General features: G+C 39.0%; 1 protein-coding gene across 1 annotated transcript in view; it reads left to right on the top strand.

The window, feature by feature from the left end:
• The first annotated feature begins 840 nt into the window (after window positions 1–840).
• EVA1C (eva-1 homolog C) overlaps window positions 841–23799 on the top strand; it is a 43859-nt gene continuing 20900 nt past the window's right edge. The window contains exons 1-2 of the mRNA XM_063305433.1: window positions 841–1142; window positions 18989–19185. Coding sequence (XP_063161503.1) covers window positions 1013–1142; window positions 18989–19185 — 327 coding nt within the window. The 5' untranslated portion in view covers window positions 841–1012. The remainder of the gene's footprint in view (window positions 1143–18988; window positions 19186–23799) is intronic.

Genomic DNA, 23799 nt, shown 5'->3' with positions numbered 1-23799 from the left:
GGGCAACAGGTGGAAGAGGCTGTGGCAATGGGACAGCTTAGAAAAGCTGTGTTCACTGACACTCGTTAAAGTCCTCCTGTGAGAGGCTAACACCACCGTTACAGCCCACTATTTAAAGCGCGCAGAGAATTTGGACTGCGCATAACTCATCGCGATCGAGAATAAGGGGGGGGGCGGCGGGGGGGGGGAAATAAGACAAAGTCTTTCCTTTTTCTTTCCTTCCTACGTTCACTTTCAGGGTAATCCTATCCGCGTCTATTCAGTCGCCTCGACCGTCGATGCCTTACAGGATGGCAGTCCGATGTTCTCGACACCCACCCACCCCCCAACGCACACGCGGCAGCGCATTAAGGGGTGGGTGCGCCAATTAAGGAGTTCTCGGCAGAATGCTTTGGCTGGGGCATGGCCGAAAATCAGTCCGGAGCTCATCCCGCCCCAGAGCAGCATGACGTCTTTTCAAAGCGAGCGGCCTTAAAAAGCAAGAAGCAAAAGAAAAACGAAGACATCGACGGCGACCCACGAGGAGGTCAGGGTGACCAGAACGACCGGCAACCTCGAAGGAGACTGACCAGGAAGGGGTCAAGGGAGCCTAATGGGGCGCGGAAGCGGAGAGTCCCCCCCGCGCGGCGATCAACACTGAGCAAGCTCGCCGGCCGGCTCCTCCGCAGCACGCGCCCGCAGTCCCGCCAGCTTTTGGAAGGGGTTCCTGGGGTTTCCCTACTTCGCGGCTGCCCTCCGCCGGCGCGCAAGCAGCCGCGCCGTGTCCTTCGCTTTTCCAACCGCGCCGCGGGCTGGACCTCGCCGGGATTTCCTCTTCGGGGAAAGTGCGCGGAAGCTGGGCGAAGCCTCCGCGGTGTGTGGCTCTCCCCGCCGGTTCCCGCCCCTTTCCTTCGCCTCCCTCTCCCTCGCGGAGTTTGCCTCCCCCGGCCGCTCCAGTCCTGGGAAGGACAGGGACTCTCTTGGCTGGAGCCGTCACGTGACCAGATTGGGCTGCCTGGATCGCCGCCGCACCATGAGTGAACTGGGGGCTGGGCAGAGCGCGAGCCGGCGCCAGGTAGCGCCCCGGCAGCGGCTGCTCCCTCGCCTCTTCTGCCTGCTCCTGGTTTGGACCAAAGAGAGCGCCGCGCTGGCTGACTTCTCAGGTAAGGGGGCGCAGCCCTTGGCCGCCGCCGCCTCCCCTCCTCCCTCAGCCCTGCAAGGCAGGACAGCAGGGAACTTCCCGATGGGCGCCGGCGAGCCCAGGTGAGGGAAGTCCAGGAGCCCCGTTTGTTTGGAAGGGGACGTGTGAGCGCTTTTCGGGATTGAGCGGTCTTTCTTTTCTGTCCCTGAAGCCCTCTAAGGATGAGATCAGCGAAGAAAGCTTTACCTGTTAGGTTTCTATCCATCCTGCAACTTTTAAATGGTCGACAGCAGCCTTCCCTGACATAAGCACCCTGCACCAGAGGAGTTAGGCGATATGCTGATCATCACTGGGCAGCATAGGCCTTCTGGCTGGGAATGATGGGAGTTGTGATCCAACATCTGTAGCAGAGAATATCGGGGTTGGAAACCTGCTGTACGGTCTGGTTATGGAAAAATTAAATAACAACCTCAGTACTAGTATCCTGCTCAAACTACAAAGCTGCTTGTGTGCTCATCTTATTAGCAGCTTATCCAGTTTCTTCTCATCTTATTAGCAGTTTATCCAGTTTCTTCTCATCTTATTAGCAGTTTATCCAGTTTCTCTCTCCCGGATTTTGTTACTGTATAGCCTTTAGCTAAGAAATCGTTTCTCTTAGGATATTGACAATAGCTTCCTATCTACTAAAGGCTGCTAGGTGAGTGACAACCAAACTTATTTTAAAAGTGGAAGCATTAATGTACTTCATCAGTAAAGTGCATGGCAAGAACTAAGGGTGAACCCACTTTATTGCAAAACTGATATGCCATAAATGCCCCCTTGATATTGCTTCCTAGTTAATTTTGATAGCTGAGCCCTTATCTTTCCTGATTGTATCTGGACTCACCACTACAGGCAGTTGAATAACCATTATCAGCTCTGCTCATTCAGGACATACAGTCCTGGATGCATTGAAAGAAGGCATGGGACAGGAGCAGGGAGTCTGGTGCAGACAGGGCTGCAACTAGGGTCTGTGTCACCCGGGGCAAACATGGATTCCGTGCCCATTTTGTAGCCCCCCCCCAGCACTCATTTTGGCATCCCACCAGCACTTATTTTGGTGCCCCACCAGCACTGCACCCGGGGCACATGCCCTGGTTGCCCCCCCTAGTTGCGGCCCTGGATGCAGAAATGTCCAAACACATGTGTCTAATGCAGAGGCTGCTTGTTTGGGCGTGTATGCTTCCAAGGTTTTAGGCATGCTGGGGGCAAGGGTGGAGAGGAAGAAAAACTCAGTCCAGAATGCATGTTTACAAAAGATACATTAGTTCTTAAGTATTCTAGAAAAAATAATCTGCACATGCTAATTCACTGAGTGTGAATTAACAGCTCCATTTTTTTTTAGATCATAGTCAGGATAGCTAAAAGGCTCTTTAAAAAGTTTTAAACCACAACAACTCTCTAATGTCTTCCAAGAAAAATTATTTCAATATTTGTTCATAGGTGGTGAGAATACTAAGTAACTCTAGAGATTTAAATAAAAAAAGAGATTAGTCATAGTTATACATTACTTTAAAATCAAATGATGATTTTGCATAGCAAAATCACATAGCCAGTTGGCTTTTTAAAAGAACAATTATAAGCTTCAGGGAACATTATCAACCTTCAGGGATTCTGAGAGTTGTAATCCAAAACTCTGAAGGGCAGCTGGTTGCCTATAAATGTTTAACCATTAGGTAACAGTTTAGCATAAGCATTTGAAATGTATGATACAGTTCTTATACCAAGATGATTCCCAAACATTATGTGTTTGGGTGATATTTAATTGAGTGATATGGATTGGTAAAACGTTTGATAAATAGCTACACTAGAGTAGTCAGTCTACTCTACTAGATACTAGAGTAGTACATATTGACAGAATAATTCAAATCCCCAAAACACACTGCACAAAGAGTTAGGAAGCTGTCACCCTTTTGTTGAGACATGTTGATAGATGTTCAGGGTTTCTGGAGAAAACATGAACACTGATTAAATATACAAAAAAGTAAGTCTACATGCTGTGACAAAATAAGACAAACTTGAGTCAACAAGAACACACATATTTCTTCACCCACACACGCAAGTGATATAAGGGATACTATAATTGAATGGAAAAAGTACTGCAAGTTTAATAATTCAATATCCATTGTTTCTGGAAATGGAAAACTTGTATAGCTTAGGTGCTTAAAAGGGCACTGAACGTTTATTAGAAATTCCCCTAGACAAGACTGTTAATTCTGGGGACAAAAGACCCTGCTACTCTCAAGTGACATGCAACAGTGACAAGCACATCTAATAAAGCATGAAAGCAACTCTAAAACAATGGCATTGGTGCTTAATTCAGCTGAAATCCTTGCACTTGTTACATCCTTTTTTTTTTCTTTTGTGAAATAGTAGTTAAAAAAAAATCCAAGGAGGAATTGCTTGCCTGTTATTATTTAATCATATTGTTTAGTATTCTCTACAAGATGCAAGCCTATGTTTGCTTGTTAGCATTGATATTTTGCAAACTAAACTCAGAATATAACCTCCCATGTGTGAATCAAAATGCAGCTGACAAAAATTAATGCATGGTAAATCCAGGGCCAGGGCATAATAAATGTCAAAGTGGTAATCATGAATTCTTCATGATTTTTTTTTTGCCTTTAGTGCTTAGCAGATGCTCACAAGTTGTATAAGGCTTAACATAAAAATTGCCTTCTGGGCTAAACTTCACTGTCCCATTTCTTATCGTGTTCAGGAGTCCCCCAACTTTGACTGGGCTTCATTGTTTCTATTAGACAACAATAGAACATTGTATTTCACGGAAGCGAAAGACATGCATCCCTTTTCCATCTCTCTTAGTATATGTAAAGAGATTTACAGGGATAGAGCAGGGAGTTGTCTCTTGACCCTGAGGCTGCTGCCCAGCATGAGGTAGAGTGTATCGTAAAAGCTCATGTTGAGCACCTGGAGAGTTTAACAGTTCTGAACCTAAAAATTTGGTTAGTGGGGGATACAAACCAAATCCTGGACAGTTCATTCTGTGTATTTTTTAAGCTGGAATGGTTTACTTTTGAATCTATTTATTTTAATTTAAGATTATTTGCAATCCAGTTCTCCAGTCTCTTTCAGGTTAAAGGTAAGATGCTAACAACTGCAAGAGCTATAGGTACAGGTTCTTGAACCCAATGAAATAGATCCAGCTCTTAGATATAAAGTTTTCAGTCTATTCATGAGCTTTCAGTCCACATTAGTTTAAATGTTAGTATTAGATGAGCTGGTTTATGGAGTAGAGCCAGGGGTCTGTTTCTTGAAACCGGATGCTTTGGAGGCTAAATAAGACACAAACATTTGTACAGTTCAGGCAAGCTAGTGAGCATCTGATTCCTAGTAATTTCCCAAGAATCTAGATGAGTTGGGATTTCTGTGCACTGGCATCCCATTCATTTGATCTGTATCTTTACTTGGATGAGTTTATAGGACTGAATTATTGCCATCCCTCAGTAATGTCTGCATATTGCTCAAATAGTGTGCGGTGCTACAGGGCATAGCCTGACAAAGGTCTGTTGGTGCTCTACTGGGCTATTTTGGTATTTGCTATTAAACTTTGTGGGAGAATTTTTTTTGTTGCACACTTCACCACAGTTCTGGTTTCAGTTGATTTGGAGGAATATACTTCTAAACATATATCCCCCCCCCCTTTTTTTTTTTTTGCCATCTTTGCACTGATGGCAAAGATTCTCCAGCATGCTGGCTGGGGAATTCTGGGAGTTGAAGTCCACACATTTTAAAGTTGCCAAGTTTGAAAAACACTGACATAGAGGCATTTTTCCCATCTGCTATCTCTGATATTCTTATCCAAAAGCCTGCCAGTAGATTTTACAGCCATCAGAGTGACTGGCACAGCACAGAATTTTAATCCAACTCTGGTATTATACCATGCCTTAAAGAAAGTTTTAGCCAATGTATTCTTGCTGCTTCTTTTTTTTTTTTTTGTTCCCTAAAGGAATACTGATACCCCTTATCCTTTCTTCCAATGCTGCATTTAGAACTGCTGAGCAAAGAGTGTTATATTAGGCTCATCATATTTCAAATTAATGATTTTTTCAGGGGTACTTTTAAGCATAAACAGCTTTTGATCCTCAGCCTCCAAGAACTCTCTTCAAATTAGTGAATGATTTTCCACATTAGTATAGCTAGTACTCTCTCATCGATCTAGCCAGACACCAGTTTATAACATGACACTTGACAGTCCTTATCATGATTCAATATGTTTCCCTTCCCACCTTTGGCAGTACACAGAATTTAGGACTGCAAGTTTATTTTCCATGCATATAATTCCAAGGAAGAGAGTAATGACCACAATTGCAGCATGTGATCATAAAACTTAATTTCTGTGTTGGCAAACACTTCAAGATTATTTCTCTGGCACTTCATGTAGATGTTCCAGAATAACTAGTCAGAAACAGTGCCAGGTTTCTGTAGTTTCACAGTTTCCTAAAGTTTGAAATACCTAAACTGCAACTATGAATGTGATTGCATGGGCACAGTTTCTGTTGACAATAGCTGGACTTAACTTTTCAAAAGGATTGTCCTAAAGTTGCAATATTCTGAGTAGCCACATAATAGAGCTAACACCAGTATAACTTAATCATGATCCTATGCTCAAGCAATAGTTTGGCTAATAATATAGCAACAGCTCAAGAAATAAATAACATTGACCAATGCTTCACATACACATCTGTAACTCAAGAATCAGTTGCAAGTCACAATACTACATGCTGAGTACCGTCATGGATAAAACATTCAAGAGCAAGTAGGGTATCATCCTAGTCAGGATATACTTGGTTCAGAAGTATGCTGCAAGCAAAAGAATAGATAACATGATTTCCCATGATGCAGTAGTCAGAGAAGGCATGCCTGTAGATTTACAAAGCTCCCCAGAAGAAGAGTTATAGTTTTGTTGAGGTGTTAGTGAAGTCATGCACAGTACAATGGTACTGATGTGCATATAGCATGTGCACATACTGAGCTTCAGACAGCCATTGGGGGAGCAGCTAACGTTAGCTGAAACAAGTCCAGTCCAAACTGTGTACTTTTATAATGCCTCCTATGGAATCCAGGGTGGGTAGAACTGATTGATCATCTGTGATTGTGCCTATGGAAAAGAAAAGTTGGGGTAAGATCTTTTGTGATCTCTGTTAATTTCAGTGAGAATACTTAGCAATCTCAGTTAACCATTATTAATTGAGAGATTATTTGCTGTCTATGATCTTAGACTATATTCTATAATAGTATTGTTTACATCAGTGGGTCTGTTTTTCAACATACAGCTTAAAGAGTTTTGAGTAGTTCGTTTAAATATTTTTTCTTTGATTTGTCTAGAAACATATTCTTTTATTAAGAATAAAATATGATCCAAGTTTTATTTTATAGCTATTTGTTGACATGTATCAAATCATGTCAACATGTCATTAAGGATTAGTGGCCATAATGACTTGAACCCAAGGCAGGATATGGATCACCAATGGGGACAGGAAATTTCAGAATGGTAGTTTTCCTGCTGATTCAAGAATGGATGAATAATTTTTCAGCTCAGAAGTGGGGAAAGACCTACCAAAAAATGGTCAGCATTTGCCTTCTAACTCTGGCTGGATATATGGTGGTATAACTCTTAAAGAACTGTAAGTTATCACAGTATTATAAATACCAGGAATCTAAAGATATTGACCTGTGTCCAACTTTCTCTTCCTTGTTCAGTTGCCACAGGGTAGATTTCTTGAAACTTGGCTGAGTTTGTGAAAGCAAATCCTTTTAAAGAGACAGATCACTCTTCTGCCCAACATAAAAAGTTTATAATAGAGAAAGCAGCAAGTTACATTAGATTAATAACTTGCTCTGCATTTTATATAAGCTTTTTTTGAATAAACTAAAACTTTACATTTGATTCGACAGCAAAATGCTGAAGTGTTACAATGACACATTGTAACACTTCAGAATCTTGCCAAAAAGAAAAAAGAAAAGGCAATATGAGATCCAAAATGCCAAGAATTTCTGCATCCAGTAATGAGATGATTAATGAGGCATGTAGAGTTAAGAAGATACTCCTACTTAAGCCCTTTCTCATCCACATGAATCTTGAGCTTTGATATTAAGATTATTGGGTGGTATACTTTCCTGGGTCACTGGTTATTTTTCCCATTTGTGGGTTTTTTATTAACAGACTCAGTGCTCGAGTCAGTTTTTGTCCTACCCACTCTTGCCAACAACCACCGTCGCTAGTCTGATGTACTACAATAATTTCCCTACCTCCTGTGGCACCATGATAAAATGCATTTACTTTCATTTCCATTGACATGTGCATTACATTCAACTTTTTTCCTGAACTGCAAATGGTTTGACAGAAGAAGACATCCCATTTTTTCAGAGATCTAGAAATAGATGAAGGTTGTATCATCCCTGGTGAAGATTTATAAAACAACACAATATGCTTCTGATTCTAATGGATTTTAATTGTCAAATTTATTCTTCTCAATTTAAAAGTTGGTGTAATAATCTAATGGTATCAGATCCTTTCTTCCAATGCTGCAATCCTTAGCATTTTAATTGAAAAGCAGATTTTATTGAAATCATGTTGCTGACTTAATTGGGCACATTAAGTAATTTGAAGTAGGTCCTGAAGGTTATAATTGATTTTATTTTCAATGTGCAGTGAAATTTTAAGTCTAATACTAGTTTGTGATTTTACTATCACATATCTGAAGTAAGGCCCATTTAAATATATAGATTTTATTTTCAAGCAGAATACAGTATATCAAAGGCTCATATGATCGTAATTAGACAGAATATTATATAAAGCAGCTGTCAGTTTTGTGTACCTAGTAGGCAGGTTCATTTTATTTTGCATGTTTTATAATACCCACACTTTTTTTCCCCTACAGAGATATTTATTTCCATTTATGAAAAAGGAATCTACACAGGAAGAAATGTCAAATGTATATTTCAGGCTCTATCTATCTATCTATCTATCTATCTATCTATCTATTATTCAAATTTTGTTACTGCCCATCTCCCCCAAAAGAGGGACTCTGGGCGGTTTACAATAAAATTCATACCATAACAATAAACATTAAAATCCGATAAAAATAAAAACAAATTACCAATATAAAATACAATATAAATAAATATAAAATCCAAGTGGCTCTAAAGATGCCAATCCAGTGGGAGGGCCTGTAAAGCGCAAGCCACCCCCAAGAATGGCTACCCACCTTCCCACCCCAAGCGAGATGGCAGAACCAAGTCTTCAGGGCCTTCCTGAAGACTTTATGTATTATATCAGAGACGTTCTATATCCCACTTCTCCTGATTATCCTCTAGCCAGCTGGCAAATACATATGTGTTTTATGAGAGCATAATCTTTTGTGCCATTTATAATTCCTTAAAATTTAAGGATTTGACAATCCAGATATTTTCTGCAGCAGAAAAATTGGATTCAGAACAAAAAAGGTTGATATCATGTAAATGTTGACTGTGAGAAGAAACACTGTTTTTCATTATTTTGAATTTAAAGGAAACAAAATTCCATATGTAATCTATACATCCTTATTATTTGTTGCTATTATGATAATATATTCCATATGCAGAATGAATGGCAAAATATTGGACTATTTAAAAGATTTAATTCTTTTGTCTCAGTCCCAGATTGGTTGCAATGACTAGCTTGACATACCTTTACAATTTTTTTAACAACAGTTCTAGAATGAACTGGTTTCTAAGTAATCATGTATCAGAAAAAATATTTCACAAAAAATTCCTTATTTTGGACCAGTTGTATAGATCACCTCCAAATGCAAAACAAATTTATTAAAGTTACAACTGTGAAATATTGCTGGCTTTATTATATGACAGTTTTCCCAGTTTATGAATTAGTAGGACATTTCAGAATAACCTATTATTTCAAAGCTTTCAGTATTCTTTAGACAGATATATACAGTAAACAGACATTAGTTCATGGAAGTGATAATCTGGTCATTTAATAGAGCATAGATTGGCACAAATATTGGATTACAACTCCCAGTATCCTTGACTGTTGGTCATGGTTGCTAGACCTCTTAAGAGCTTGAATTCAACAACAGTAGGAGGACCAAAGTTTTCTTATTCTTGGTATATGATGACTAGTGATGGCCATATGATTTCACTGAGATATTTTCCATATTAAATTGTATATGGTGTAATATGGGAAACTATGCTTTTTAAAATTACATATTGTCTAATTAGTTCGTTGATTTCTCTGCATCATACTTTCCATACTGTAAGGAAATTGATTGCCCTGTAGGCTAAATCCAAACTTGGTCTTACTTAAAGAAGACCTCTTCAAATCAATATGACATAAGTTAATTGATTTCAGTCCATTTACTCTAAGGGCCTTTCCGTACTACTGATTAACAGACCCATTCCTGAGTCAGCAGAAAATTATAGTAGCCAGTGGCATTTGTGGGGGAGCGAGGGAGGCAAATCAGGCAAGGTGGCAGTCACAGCATTCTGAAACATGCCCCACTCTGTTTATATGTGCATCAGCAACATGTGCACATATAAAGGGGTGGGACTTTGATTATGATGCTATCCCCAACATCTTGCCCGATTTGACCTCCCTCCCAAGGAAGCTGCTCATACTGGGATAAAATTTGCAGTCCCTATTGCTGATCCATATCCTGCCTCTATTTTTCTCTGTTTCAAGTCACTGCAGTCACCTGATTTCCCTTCAAGGTAAAGGGTGACAAAGCCTAACAGATTTTAAAGACCATAAGGTTGCCCTTGGAAAGTATTGGAATAAAGGGAGAAATACTGCTTTAAGGATTTCAAGCTAAGGGCACTTTAAATTTGTCTCAATGGGTTGGGGAGGAGATCAACATCATGAGGCAGAAAAATGATGGGGCAGAAGAAAGTTGCCAGGGCATGTTTGTGCCACCATAGTTAAGTACAAGGAGAGAAAGGCACCAAGTAAGATTAAATCTGTATCTGGATGTTGTTAATATGAACAAAGTATTTTGTTCTTGGCTCAGTTTTAGTAGTGGCATAATGCAGCGTTATCTTTGGTTCAGCAGTACACAAAGTTATGTGGCACTTAATCTTGAGAGCTTTCAATTGTAATCTACAGGCATGTTACATGTGAAAATTGTATTTGGCAACCTGTAGTCCCAAGGAAAGGTATGCTGGCTGTTGAAGACAGATGTTAGTTGCACATGAAAAGCAAACAAATATTGTTCTCTTTCTTAATAGAAACTGCCATAGACAAAAAAAATGCATGCATGTTATCTTGCATATATGTGATTTTTTTTAACTAAAGCCTGAACCAAGAAACAAAACTTCTTCTCTGCATTATTACTCCTCCCAGGAAGGAATATTTGAGAACTGAGCATTCTGCTGATTGTAGCTGAAAGTTAAATTTTCAGTATGAACATCTGTCACCTTATCACAAAGAGTTAAAACAATGCCAAGAACTGTCAACCTGCCAATAATTGGGGGGAAAAAAGACCATTGTGTATGAATGTTTTCCTCCTATTGCCACTCTGAGAATGTGCATTGCCAGCCCACATTGCAAAAATTTGAGTAATGTTTACAATCTGCAGTGGAAACATTAAAAAAGGAAAAAGATAAGAGTTAGCTTTGTGTGGTTGTTCTTGGCTGGCTGGGTTTTGAGACAGCAGGACTAGGGAATATTGGAACATTTAAGCAATGGGAGAAAAAACACAAAGGCAAATCAAATAGTGAAAGGACAGGTGTGGACAAAAATTAAACTCTGCAGCAATGGGGAACCAACTGCCCTCCAGATGTTGTTGGATTCCAGTTCCTATCAGCCCAGCCTATAAAACAATTAAAGAATAACAGATTTATGGTAACCCATGTTTTTGTGGATCAGACATCATTTCATCAGATGTATACAGTATTGTCCTGAAAGAGGAATCTGTTGGAAACACACAGTCTCACAAACATATAAGCAGATCCATTTTTGGGATGGCAACTAACAAAATAATTACTGGATTAACACAAGTATTCTTGTATTGTTGAGTTGATTAGTGTCTGTAGTGTAATGGAGGATGGAGGATAACAGGAAATATTTTATGATTATTTCATGGCCGTAGCAAGTTTGATGCTTTAATCCAAAGTCCACGTTTAAGTCAAAGCCTTGGATTAATTGCTCTACTAGAAGCCTAGGAAATACTGCTTCATGAAACAGCTACCACTAAGGGCTTCTCAGCCTTCTCCAAAACTAGCATTGGTTCAGAGTAGGGCTAAACCTGTCCAGAGGCATCCTGAACAACAGCTGCCAGACACAAGGAGAATTATATCATGAAGAAGCAGCAGCAGCAGCAGAGAGAGAGAGAGAGAGAGAGAGAGATGGCTGATAGTCAGAGTTCCTTTGAACAGACCCACATAAAAAACTTACGCAAAACCAGAGTGAGATTTAATAGATAGCTAAACTCATTGGTCTCATTATCTGTCAAAACTAACCTCCTTCCTCCCCCCAACCCCAACCCATGTTAAGGAGAGGGAATGGGGAATGTTCTCCAGTCAACTGGTGACAGTTGGTCAGATGGGAGGAAAACAAAGCTGGGAAAACCATAGTCCCTGTCCTTAACATGTTCTGTACATTATGAGGAGAGCACCATTGACCAATAGTGTTCCTGTAGCAGGGTTGGGATCACCAGAATGGGAAGCAAATTTTATACTCAAGGACTGGTAGATACACTTTAACTCAGACATGATGAAGAACCCTGAATCAGAGCTCAGCAATCTTTTCAAGTGTCATTGCATGATTTAATGCAAAGTTGGGCATGTCAAAAAAATGAAAATACTTTTTTAAAACCTTTAAATTTTATTTTAATTTTTTAAAAATATGCTTGAAAGAACCCAGAAATTTTGCAACATTTAGGTATCATGTGAGATTTCTCTCTCTCTGTGTAGTGGTGGTGGTCAACACCGTCTAGCGGTATTGCAAGTATTGTGATGCCTATGCCCAGATTAGATGGACCCATGTGTGAGTCAGTTTAAGGTACCTTCCTCTGTTTCTTGGACCTGAAGAAGCATTACAAGTTCAGCAGTGCCCTTTGATATCCATTTATGGCATGAGATAATCTTGCCAATACAATAGCTTGCACTGTAGTTGTTGTTCTGTAGTTACTGACTTTATCCTTCTTGTTGAGATGGCTGTTGGTTGATGTCATGAATTTTTCAATTGCATCTGGGACAACCCTTGTGAGGACTTGATGGATGAGACTTTTAGGAGTCTGGCCAACCATTTGTGTGGTACTTCACTCTATTTTGATCTGAAATAAATAGGCCTGTAATGAAAAATAGATGGTAAGTAGACAGTTCTTATTACGAAATGTAGATTGAACTGTTCCAGCCAGTATAATTAACATTTATGTTAATTGTCTCAGTTTGATGATACTCATGTTAGCTCCTGAAAATAAAAGACTGGGTAATACTTGTTTTCCTAGAAAAGCATCCTTCAACTGTTGTGATTTGTGGGAAGGGCAGCCAGACATCTGGGCTTAGTTGTTTTTATTTGAATACCAAGATGCACTTACAGCCTGATGCAATAGATTCACACTGAGAATTAAATAATTCTAAGGTCAGGAATTTATTCTAACTAGCAAGACTAATTAAAACTAACAGCACTTCCATGAGAAAAATCCAGTCTTGTTCATTACCACAATTTTCTTTTTTCGCTTCAGTAGTATAATTTAGGTGAAGGTGAAGAGTACAAAAGGTGTGGTCTGTAGGCTGCTTGTGACAACTCTTTTGGGACCTCTTGAGTCACAAAGCACCCATTTCACTTCTTAACCCTGCCCAAGACTCTCCAAGAAATCTGGCCTGACCTCCCCCCAATTTGAAAAGCAGCCTTAGATGTGCCATATGAAGGGGAGTAATTGTTGTTGGTTAAGCAATTAAAAATCAGAACTCTCCATTCTACCAATAGATTCAGGCATACTGTTTATCCTTATTGTTCATTGCAGTTGTGATGGTGTAGGATATCCAAGATATTACCATGAGATTGCAAAAGGCATCTTTCTTATTTGTCACTCAGCACATGCTTTGTGAAAAGAAAAATATAAGCCTCTAATTAATCCCTTTCTGTGTTTCTCAAGACAAAGATTATTTAGGTCTAAAAATACTTAGTTAAAAACAAATACTACAGTGTTCCAAATCTTTATTAGAAATATCTTTAAGTGGCATTAAGTGTCCTTAATATAGGAATCAAAATGTGGAAACCAACAACAGTTGCTCATGTTCATTCTTAAAAACATGTACATGTATTTGTTCATGTGCTATGCATGCTTCAATAATGATTAGGAAGAAATACTTCAGAGCTCATGGACACCCAGCACCTCTTTGCTTTCCATTAAAGCATCCTGGCTTTTTTCAGGCTTCTACTTTAAGAAATCATTCATTAAGATTAATATGACTGTTAAAGCCAAAGCAGCTTTATTCAAATTTGTTTTTCACGAACAGCTATGAGGTGCTGGGCCCAGGGAAAAGGGGGCAAGAAGGCTACCTGGCCTTGGCCCAAAGCTGAAATTAGAGTTAAATTCAAACATTTGTTATTTTTAATTTATATATAATATGTATGTATGTATGTATGTATGTATGTATGTATGTTATTGCTAAGAGCTTCAAGGGTCGATAATGGCCTAGATCTCTGAGATGGGCTGCATATGACCTACTCTGTTGGGCCATTCAAACTGCCACTGTTAGAACAAAATAAGGAGGAGTTGCGTCTGGGGAACGATCAACCCTACTTCCATTGATTTCATGAGAGAAAAGAGGCTACTTAAATGCATAGGCATTGCCATCCACTGTTAGAGTTGCGACCCACTACCAAGATCCAATGGCTCTCTATTTTTGAAGTTTCTGGTAGTAAAATATCCAATAAGCCTGTTTAAATGTGTTCATGTTTTCTGCTTTTGTGTGGGAAATCAGAAGATAGACTGAACCTTGTTAGCTGCATGTGCTTTTTCTGCTGAATAAAGGGATTCTTACAAGAGGCAAAAAACTGAGAATGCCACTGAACCTAGCATGTCTGCCCAAGGAGGAGCAAAGCTGCCCAAGGAAGATCTTCTGAATGAGCTGTTTGTCCTTTCTCTTGATCTGGCCTATAGCCGGGGAAAGAGAGCTGATGTTCTCTGGTTCATTCATGGGTTTTGTGAGTGATGGCAGCAACTGGCTTTGCCAAATAGCTGTTACACAAATGGTACTAAAATAATGGTGATCTAAGGCAACATGAAAAGGACCAGAAGATGCAGCCTATTTGAAGCATTTTTCTTCTTTTTGGTTGGATGCTCTTCCTTGCCAAAAGATGAAGCTTGTGGAGGGTCTGTATGAAGCTGATAATTCCCTGGCAAGATTTACAGAAAATTTCTCCCAGCCCCTGCAGGTATGGATCCAGGAAACAGGACCTGACTGGACCAACCAGTACTTAGAGTTACTGAAAACCATCCCTCAGAAGTCAGTGTAAATCCAAGATTTCAATTTAGATGATTTCCTGTTGAAGCTTGTTTTTTTCCTGATTAAACACAGCTATAAGCTCTAACTAAGAGAGGGCTCCAGGAAAAGATCCTGTGCTTCTCATTAAGAACTATAGATTCTGTTGGCTTCCTATTAGGAATTTAACTTCAAGATGGAGAAAGCAAAAAGCTCAGATACACCTGCCAAAGATGTGCTAGGACTAAGGTATTCAGTATTTCCCATCTTCTATTCTAAATGGAATCCAGTACATTTGGCTTCCTAATAATATCTGTGTGAACTTTAAAAATAAGTTTGTTAGCCTCATAATGTTTTGCAGAGAACAGATGCTGCAGAGGTAGAAATCAAAGAAACATCTGTGGTGTAGTTTTGGACAATTACAAATAGGGGACTTCTATACTCCTCACTTTACTCAACCTCCCCAAGATATTTTAATTCCTGGCCCCATATTTTCAGCAGCACATTCCTGCCTCCTTTCTTACCTTTCCATCCACATATTGCAAGAATGTTTAATATCTTGCCAAACAAAATAATCAGAATGAATTCCATAAATGGAATAAATTACATTTTTAAATAATTTTGAGTTCTCTGCACATAGCTATGACTGAACAGTTGTTTTGTGCCTCTGCTACTTCTCTTAATTCTGGACAAGAAAAGTAGCTACAGTTTGGTATCAATTTGAATAAAGAAAGAAAGAAGAGATGGGTGTTATGTAAGCTATTAGTATCTCTGGAGACTGTAGGGCCTGAATGAAGCAATCCACATACCAGTACATCACCAAGTTTCCTTATCAAATAAGAACAGCAAAATCCTGCAACTATTTTTGTCCTTCAGTGTGCATATATTGGAACAATATTACCTACATTTTAAATGACACTTCAAGGGATAAAATTTCTTTTCTATTGAGTACCTGGTATTTTTCATTTTTATCTGGCAAAAGAAATGTTACTGTATCATCCATGAGCCACTAATAATGCAATTGATGGCAAAAAGTACTTAAGTACAGGGATACGAATTTGCAGGATCAAAATAGCAGCTAAAATGCTCAGAATCTCATTCAAAAGTCTGCATAGTCTAATATCCTCCCGGGAATACTGGGCTGCCTTGTGCATGGGAACATTTTGTTCCAAACAGATAAGAAACCAAATTAACATAGTTGTTGTTGTTCATTCGTTTAGTCGCTTCCGACTCTTCATGACTTCATGCACCAGCCCACGCCAGAGCTTCCTGTCAGTCGTCAACACCCCCAGCTCCCCCAGGGACGAATCCATCACCTCTAGAATATCATCCATCCATCTTGCCCTTGGTCGGCCCCTCTTCCTTTTGCCTTCCACTCTCCCCAGCATCAGCATCTTCTCCAGGCTGTCCTGTCTTCTCATTATGTGGCCAAAGTATTTCAGTTTTGCCTTTAATATCGTTCCCTCAAGGGAGCAGTCTGGCTTTATTTCCTGGAGGATGGACTGGTTGGATCTTCTGGCAGTCCAAGGCACTCTCAGAATTTTCCTCCAACACCACAGTTCCAGAGCATCTATCTTCCTTCTCTCAGCCTTCCTTATGGTCCAGCTCTCGCAGCCATATGTTACTATTAACATAGATGTAGGCCCAAATTTTTCAGTGTCATGTGGAGATGCTACTTGCAGTTCCTCAAGGGCTGTGACTGCACATAAACAAAACATATTTGCGGAAGAAGAGCACAATGTCTGTTAACCTGCAAGAACAGCAGCCTGAAGCAACAAATAGTTGTCTCTCCTCTTTTCACTGCAGCAGCTGCTGGAAAAGAGCAAGGGGCAGGCAACCCCCCAGCCAAGAAGCCCCTGAAATCTTTTTCCTTCTCCCAGTCTCATTGCTTCCTTTTCTGAACACCGTTTCTTTATCATTTTCCCTGCTTTTGCCTTGAAGTGGAATTCGGAAACGGAGAAGGCTCTGTCTACTCCTGCCCCCTACCTCTTGCTCACTCTCTTAGTAACAGACAGAACTGGTTTATTCCTTTCCTTTCCTTTCCTTTCCATTTCCATTTCCATTTCCATTTCTGGCAACTCTGCACTGAGCATAAGCAGCCACCTCTACCTGTTTGTTCATCCTTCATCTGTCAGCTGTGCTTTTCTTGTAAAGGTTGTGATGGTGGAGTTTAGGCCCAATTCACTCCTCTCCAACACCTCCCAGAAAAAAAAAAGGGCAAGTGAGCAAATAAAGGTGGTAGTTGCTTTTCTTCTAAGACAGGAGTTGGCAACCTTTTGGTGGCCAAGGGACATATTTAACATTTGGGGAAGCATAGATCCACATAATTGGAGGAGGAAGGGCAGGATTTTTGGTGGGAGTTTTGGTTTTTGTGATATTCTTATTTTAGAGCTTACGTTACTTTCCACATGTTTCCTGCCTCAGAATAACAGAACCTCTGCTGTCAAGTTTTCAGCAGAATGATCAGAGGTAGCTCTGTGAGCTACAAAACGGAGTTTTTGGGGCCTGCTCTAACGGGAGGGGGTAGGTAGACCATGGCCTATATGCAGCTTCTGAATCTTTTGGGACAGCTCACCAGTAATCACAGCACTGAATTTTGACAAATAGCTGCTGCAGAATTCAGGCATTATTTCCTGCCTTGGGTGGGGAGTGGGGATGTAGGAATTGACACAACATAAAAATTGTGTTGGGGGTATTGAACTATGCTGCGCATGGGGATCCATTGATACTGAATGGGGGAAAGCAATTTGGCAGTAGTTGATGAAAAGAATGCCAACTCAGTCAGAAGGTGAATATGAATCAGCAGTGATGCCACTCTCAAAAGAGTCAGTGCAGTTTTGGACTGCATTAATGGAATGTTATTTCTCTCATTAATAGCTTTTATTTTCTGGTAAACAGAAAATTGATGGGAAAAAAACAAAAACAAAAAATCCATGGATGAGGAGGAATAATTGCACAATAAAACTTTTCTAGGAGGCACCCCAAGTGAAAAGTAATAGTTCCACTTTATTCTGCACTAATCCCATCTCACCTGAGGTACTGTGTAGTTCTTGATGCCACAGGTTAAAGATACTGAGAAAACAGACTGGGTTCAAAGGGCAGTAGTGGCAAGGATATGAAAACAAGTCCTGTGAAGAAATGTTGGAAGAATTGGATAGACTGCAGGATTAAGCACATCATTTTTCCATTATCTGAAAAATATTGTAGCTTGTAAAGATCCAGACATAGCCATATTTAGAGCAGAACTGCTGAAATGAATAGAAATTAAGGTAAACACATCTGCCTTCAGTTCATGGGTAGATGCCATGTATGACTAAGGTCCTGTCTGCACTTACACTTAACCCAGCATAGTCATACTCTGACAATACCCATTTCTCCCCTTATTCCCATATAATTATCTTTATCTTGTCCCCAGTCCAAGAATGAGACAGCATTAAGTCTTCATTTGCTGTGTCATTATAAGCATAGTATCCTTATTCGGACAGTATCCAAGGATAGCCTCAAAGGATATAAAATTTGCTGCTATTTGCAATGCATTACCTTGAAACAAAGTAGATAGTCATTTGTGATTGTGATAAGAGAAATGTTTTGAGTTTATGGGGAGATGTGGGCATGCTGTCTCTCCTCACTCCATCTCACTCCATCTCAGTTTGCCTTCTCCATTAACATTTCATTTCTTGAGTTCCCGTTTAAAACACTGCATTTTCTCCCCTTTTCTGTTTTTGACACCAACCTCTCCAGGTTTCCAGCAAGGTAGAGGAAAGGAGAGCAGGTGAGATGTATTTGTGCTCATTTATCCATTTCCTCTGTATTTGTCACTTTCAATCACTTCCATTTTCGAGGGAGTAGTAGCCCAGCAGATATCAGTTCATTTCTCCCACTGTAAGGGATCTAGTCACATGCACAATCATAAAAAGGTCCACTTCCCTCCCCTTGGGACCTACTTTTGTCACTGTCTTTATTTCACATTATTTTAACTTGGGAGATGGTTGGAGAGCTACAGAAACCAGCAGAGAGGAGCCTGAAGTTGGACTCTCACCATTCTTGTGCAGTGTTGGATGTGGCTGATGAGAGTCTGGCAACAAAGCCAGAGGAGAAAGTCCCGCACTTGGCCATTAATGTGCCTGGTTGTGCATTCACAACACCACTCAGCAATGTTGTTTACTAGGACTTGAAATAGACTCAGTTGAAGAGAACAGGGATTAGCAATGGGAACAGCAAATTTTGTGCTGGCATTGTTTTATTCCAACTTAAAGATAAGTGGATCTTTTTTAGCATCCCGAACTATTAATCAAGCTAAAAGTTATTGATAAGTTTTAGTTCAAATTTAGAGGGGAAAGGAATATTGCTTCATTAAATGTAACACAGCTAAATATTTTTTAGGTTACCTAACCAAACTCCTGCGAAACCATACTGTGTATGCCTGTGACGGTGATCATTTGAGTCTCCAGTGTCCTCGGCATTCAACAATAAGTGTCCAATCTGCATATTATGGGCAAGCTTTCCACTTGTGTAGTGCACAGCAGCCTGAAGTCATGATGAAAGACCCATTAAACTGTGTGGCATCTACAACCTTGCAGGTATAAAATATTATATTGTAGCATTTCAAGCAAATCAGAAGTCTTTTAGATAACTTATTTGCAGTAGATTAAAGAAAAAATGAAATGACTAAAGTTTCAGCATGTTATATCTGGAACTTTAGTATAAAGGTTGATTAAGCTTGCTGATGAATAGGTTTAGTTTTTCTGGAGGATTTGTAAGTGTGTAATTCATTATGTGGCCTTGTCAGATGAAATCTCTTCACAATTTTGTCCCTTCAGAATAAACAGAGTTTCTTCATATTGATACAGAGAATATATCTGAGTACTTTTAAAGCTGATATTTGATTGTTCAAAAATTATAAAATGACATTCACATTTTAAAGTACATAACTTTTTAAATGAAACTGGCTGAAGTTTGACTGTAGTTAAGTACACTGGCACAAGCTATCCAAAAATACATTGGTGCAGGATCTCATTTTCACAAGTGTAATCCAGTTTGGGGGTGGGGGAGGAGTTGTCACAGACTCAGTTGCTGAATGAGCTGTTGTTTCCTGAAAATGTATATTGCCAACAGAACAATTCTGGGTCAAAATTTTCAGTCAGCCACAGAATGTATAGCCTAGTATTGATAAGGATAATGGGATATTCCCAATAATAAGTACTTTTAAATATCAACCAGCCAATTTTGAGGCAAGACTTCTGCTTGGTACTAATCTAACAATTCAGAGGATCCAGTACAGAGAATTTCTGATGTCTCATCTTTGGCATTTCTGACAGTCTTCTTGGAAATACATAAAGTTAATTGTAGAGCATGTAGATGCTACAGCCTGGTCATCTTGCCACTTCATCATATATAGGCTAATTGTATTTAACTTTTCTGGGAATATTGCTAATACTGTACTCTTCTAAGGCAAGGATTATTTCCTTAATAGGACAATTTAGAAATAACAACATAAAGAATAGGAAAGTCATTTTCTGAATAGAAGTTATGTCAACAAATTTAGTCAGTCTTGAAGGTACCACACTGTAGGATCCTCCTAACTGGCATGATAGTCACACGTGGGCTTCATTGTATTCATTAGATACCCATAAATACATCCCATGAACTGTAGAAGATGCTATTACTTCAGAGCAGACAGGATTGTAGGTTGAGACTTCATATTCCAGGGTGAGTTTATAAGCAAGCTCACTGTATTTGGTTTTGATTTTTTCCCACCATTCTGCATTTTATCCTGCTACATTAATGGGAAAAAAGGATATTTGAATGTTATTCTAGTTTAGTATTCTTGGTTCAAAAAAGTTGGGAGGTACAGGACCAAAGATATAACATTCCACATCTAGGATTCATTCAGTAAAAGGGATAAAACCACATGCTTTTTTGTTGCGGGGGGGGGGGTTGCGGGATTTTGGAAGTACTATTCTGCTTATAAGTAGGTAAGCCAGTCTTATTCCAGTCCATATTTATCTTAGTATCATTTTGTTGGCTTTCAAAAGAAAAAAAAGGAACAGAGTATAACACCTTAGTTACAAACTATATTTGACTATAAAAGATAAAGAACATGAAGCCAAAACAAAGACCTGATAAATTATTCAGAATTTCTATTACAGTTAATTGCTTTTATTTTACTTTAGTAAGAATGAGGATTCTGCATTCAGTATACTTGAATCACCAGAAAGATAGTTTGTTCTTATGGCTAAGCAGAAATCTCCAACACTTTTTGTGATGGTAGATGGTCTATACATCCCTGCTTCCTTATATCCTTTTCCTGGCCAGGTGAGATCACATCCAAGCAAAGTATTGCAACTACCCACCATCTTTTTCCTAAGAAATCATCTCAAGCCCAATGCATATTAAAATCTTTCTTGGATATAAAGATGATGTTGTAATTTGCTTTGAAGTATGCCATCTTTCCATTTTTTTTACTGGATTTCATATTTTTATTTTTATATTGTGTGGGGATATGAGAGTCAATGTGGTACAGACCTTTATCCTGCAATGGACTGATTTGGGCAGAAAATATTATAAATACAGTATATAAGTGTATGTTAATTTTTGTCCTGCCCCAACTACTTCTTTATTCCAGTCTTGCCTATTTTGTAAAATGCAGCATTTAGCCCACCTACTGCAATCCTGCACGTACATACTTAGAAGTAAAAGGCACTGTAGTCAATACAGCTTACGTCCAAATATGTTTCACAGAACATTCCTATAAACATGATTAATTAAAAAGCATTGCAGCCACAAAGGTAAGGTAGAAACCAACATGATTTTACACTGAGTAAAAACTTACAATTGTTATCAGAGGAGAATCATAACGCCATATTATAGTAGTTTCATAAGCATGATTTGTAAGTGCTGCTCTGCAGCAGTGGAAAAGTGGCCTTCAAAGCCAGTGAAAGTCCAGCTTTCTTTAAAAAAATGTGAGTTCACATCTGTACTTGGTGTTCTGACTAGCATAACATTAGGACTAAATTTGGCCTTTAAAAAACCTTCAGTGATCTAGTAAGGCAAATACCTCAAATTCTTTGAACCCTTAATAGCTCACAATTAAAAAAAACAACTGATCAACCATGAGGTATATATTCATACTGGACTGAAATGAAAGATAATTGTCTAGTTTTATTTTAATTTTTTTTAAAAGACCTCTAATTGCTCCAAAATACATCAAAATATTCTTAGAAACAAATCTGATTGTTCCTATTTAAGTTCTCTGAAATAGAAAATAACCCAATTACAGTATAATTTTCCAGAATAAAAATTATATATACAGGATCTTTTACTGAGGCCCTAAAATAAAATTTTTATCTATGAGTGTTCAGACCATCTCCATGCTTGAGCACGTTAATGGTCAGAGCTTGTTGCATTCCCAATTAAACCTTAGCAGTCCTATCCAAAGAGACACACCACTGAATTTAATAGCCTTGGGACACTCCCAGACTATTCTTTTGCACCCAGTCCAGCTACCATGTCACAGCTATTGAGAAAAGCCTCTGGCTGCAAAATTGTGGGCATCCTATACTTCTATTTTGCAATTCATGGGGCTTTTAAATGCAATAGAGGGATGATGGCAAGGTAGCACAGAAGTCTATAGGAGATTTCAGTGCATTTTAAGATCTTTTTTTACAATTGATCTTTCCTCTCTAGCCTTCCATCATAGCTGTCTTTCAGGATTTTTGCAAACCCACCAAACAAATACACAGAGATATAAGTACCACAGCATGGAGAAAGGGATGCTAACAATTTATTCTGTTTCCTTTTTGTATGGAATGAGTGTGAGATTTTTGTCAGTCTAGCTCTGGGAAAGGGATGTCATTTAGATTATAGTGTTTGCACTCTCCCTTTGGTCAGATGCAGGAAAGAAGGTGAATATTGACTGATTTATGTTATTTACTGGTTCTCTTGTTTCATGGCTGAAATAGATGAAGATAATTGTGGTTTGCTTTCAAATGGCTTTCTGAAGAACTGGTTATGGATGGAAATGTCAGGGGTGCGAAAGGGTCCTTAAGTCCAATAAGGAAGCATAGGAACTGCAACTTGAAGTTCACATCACTTATAAAATACAGCAAACAATATTTTTTGGCTATGAGAATCACAGGTTGAGCCACTACAACAGAGGTGGATAACCTTCTAATAGAACCGCATGATCCGTAGAAAGGAATTAAGGGCTACAGTTGGCAGAGCCAGGATTTCTGTTGGTTTTTTTCTAGATTGGGGAGAATTTTGAGGGTTTTGAATTTTAACTGTGTTAAACCTACGTTATGCCTGGAATGGTTGGCTATTAGGACTTCCATTAGAGTTTCATGGATTTATCACCTAAAAATTAGTTGAAAACTGCCACCTGTTTTCTGCAGTTGGGGCTCCAGAGGGCTTTTAAACACTTTTTCTCTTCTTAATTTCCAGTAGCTAGATATTATGAAAAATATAGAATATAAGATAATTAGACACCAATTTTCACTATCCTTTATTGTATTTCTTTGGACATTTCTTTTATTCTCTTCAATTGTTTTATTGGTTTTCTTTTATTTATTTGCATGCAAATTGTAGTGCCTTGCCAAATTTTCATATTTCTGCTCAGGACGTATTACTTCCAGAAATTTGAGGACAGTGGTTAAAAGCACTTCGCTTCTTGGTGCTAGTAATAGCAGTAAAGCCACAGTATATAAACATGTGAAGCCTTAAATGGCCTCTCATTAGCAGTTAATTTATGTCAGCCAATTATGGCAGAAACACATTGTGCTTTGTGAAAATTTCATTTATTGATAGCTGACTGACTATGTCTTTATTCGGTGAGGTTGGGGAGGATTAAAAAAGGTAATCTCAAAAGTAACTACCATCATAATGTTTAGTTATGTATTTCAAGTTCAGTGAATTGTAGATCTTCACACCGCTTCTCCTATGACAGTTTCTGAAATGGTACTTTGGCATTACTACAGCCTCCTCTTTTTCTGCATTCATGAAACAACCTGTAGTGGAGATTTGAATCTAGGTTTCTTATATTCAAGTTTGCCCTGTAGAACAGAAACATTCCTGGTAATTATTTTTTTAATAATATTATTTCACATAATTTGCTTTGGAAAGCTTGTATTAGTAGGATAAATTTATTTCTGTTAATCTTTCTGTTATAATGTTTATAATGCATGGATCTTAAATGG

This window comes from Candoia aspera, chromosome 5 (assembly GCF_035149785.1).
Source record: "Candoia aspera isolate rCanAsp1 chromosome 5, rCanAsp1.hap2, whole genome shotgun sequence".
Lineage (NCBI taxonomy): Eukaryota > Metazoa > Chordata > Lepidosauria > Squamata > Boidae > Candoia > Candoia aspera.
This window is presented reverse-complemented; position numbering and strand designations above follow the sequence as displayed.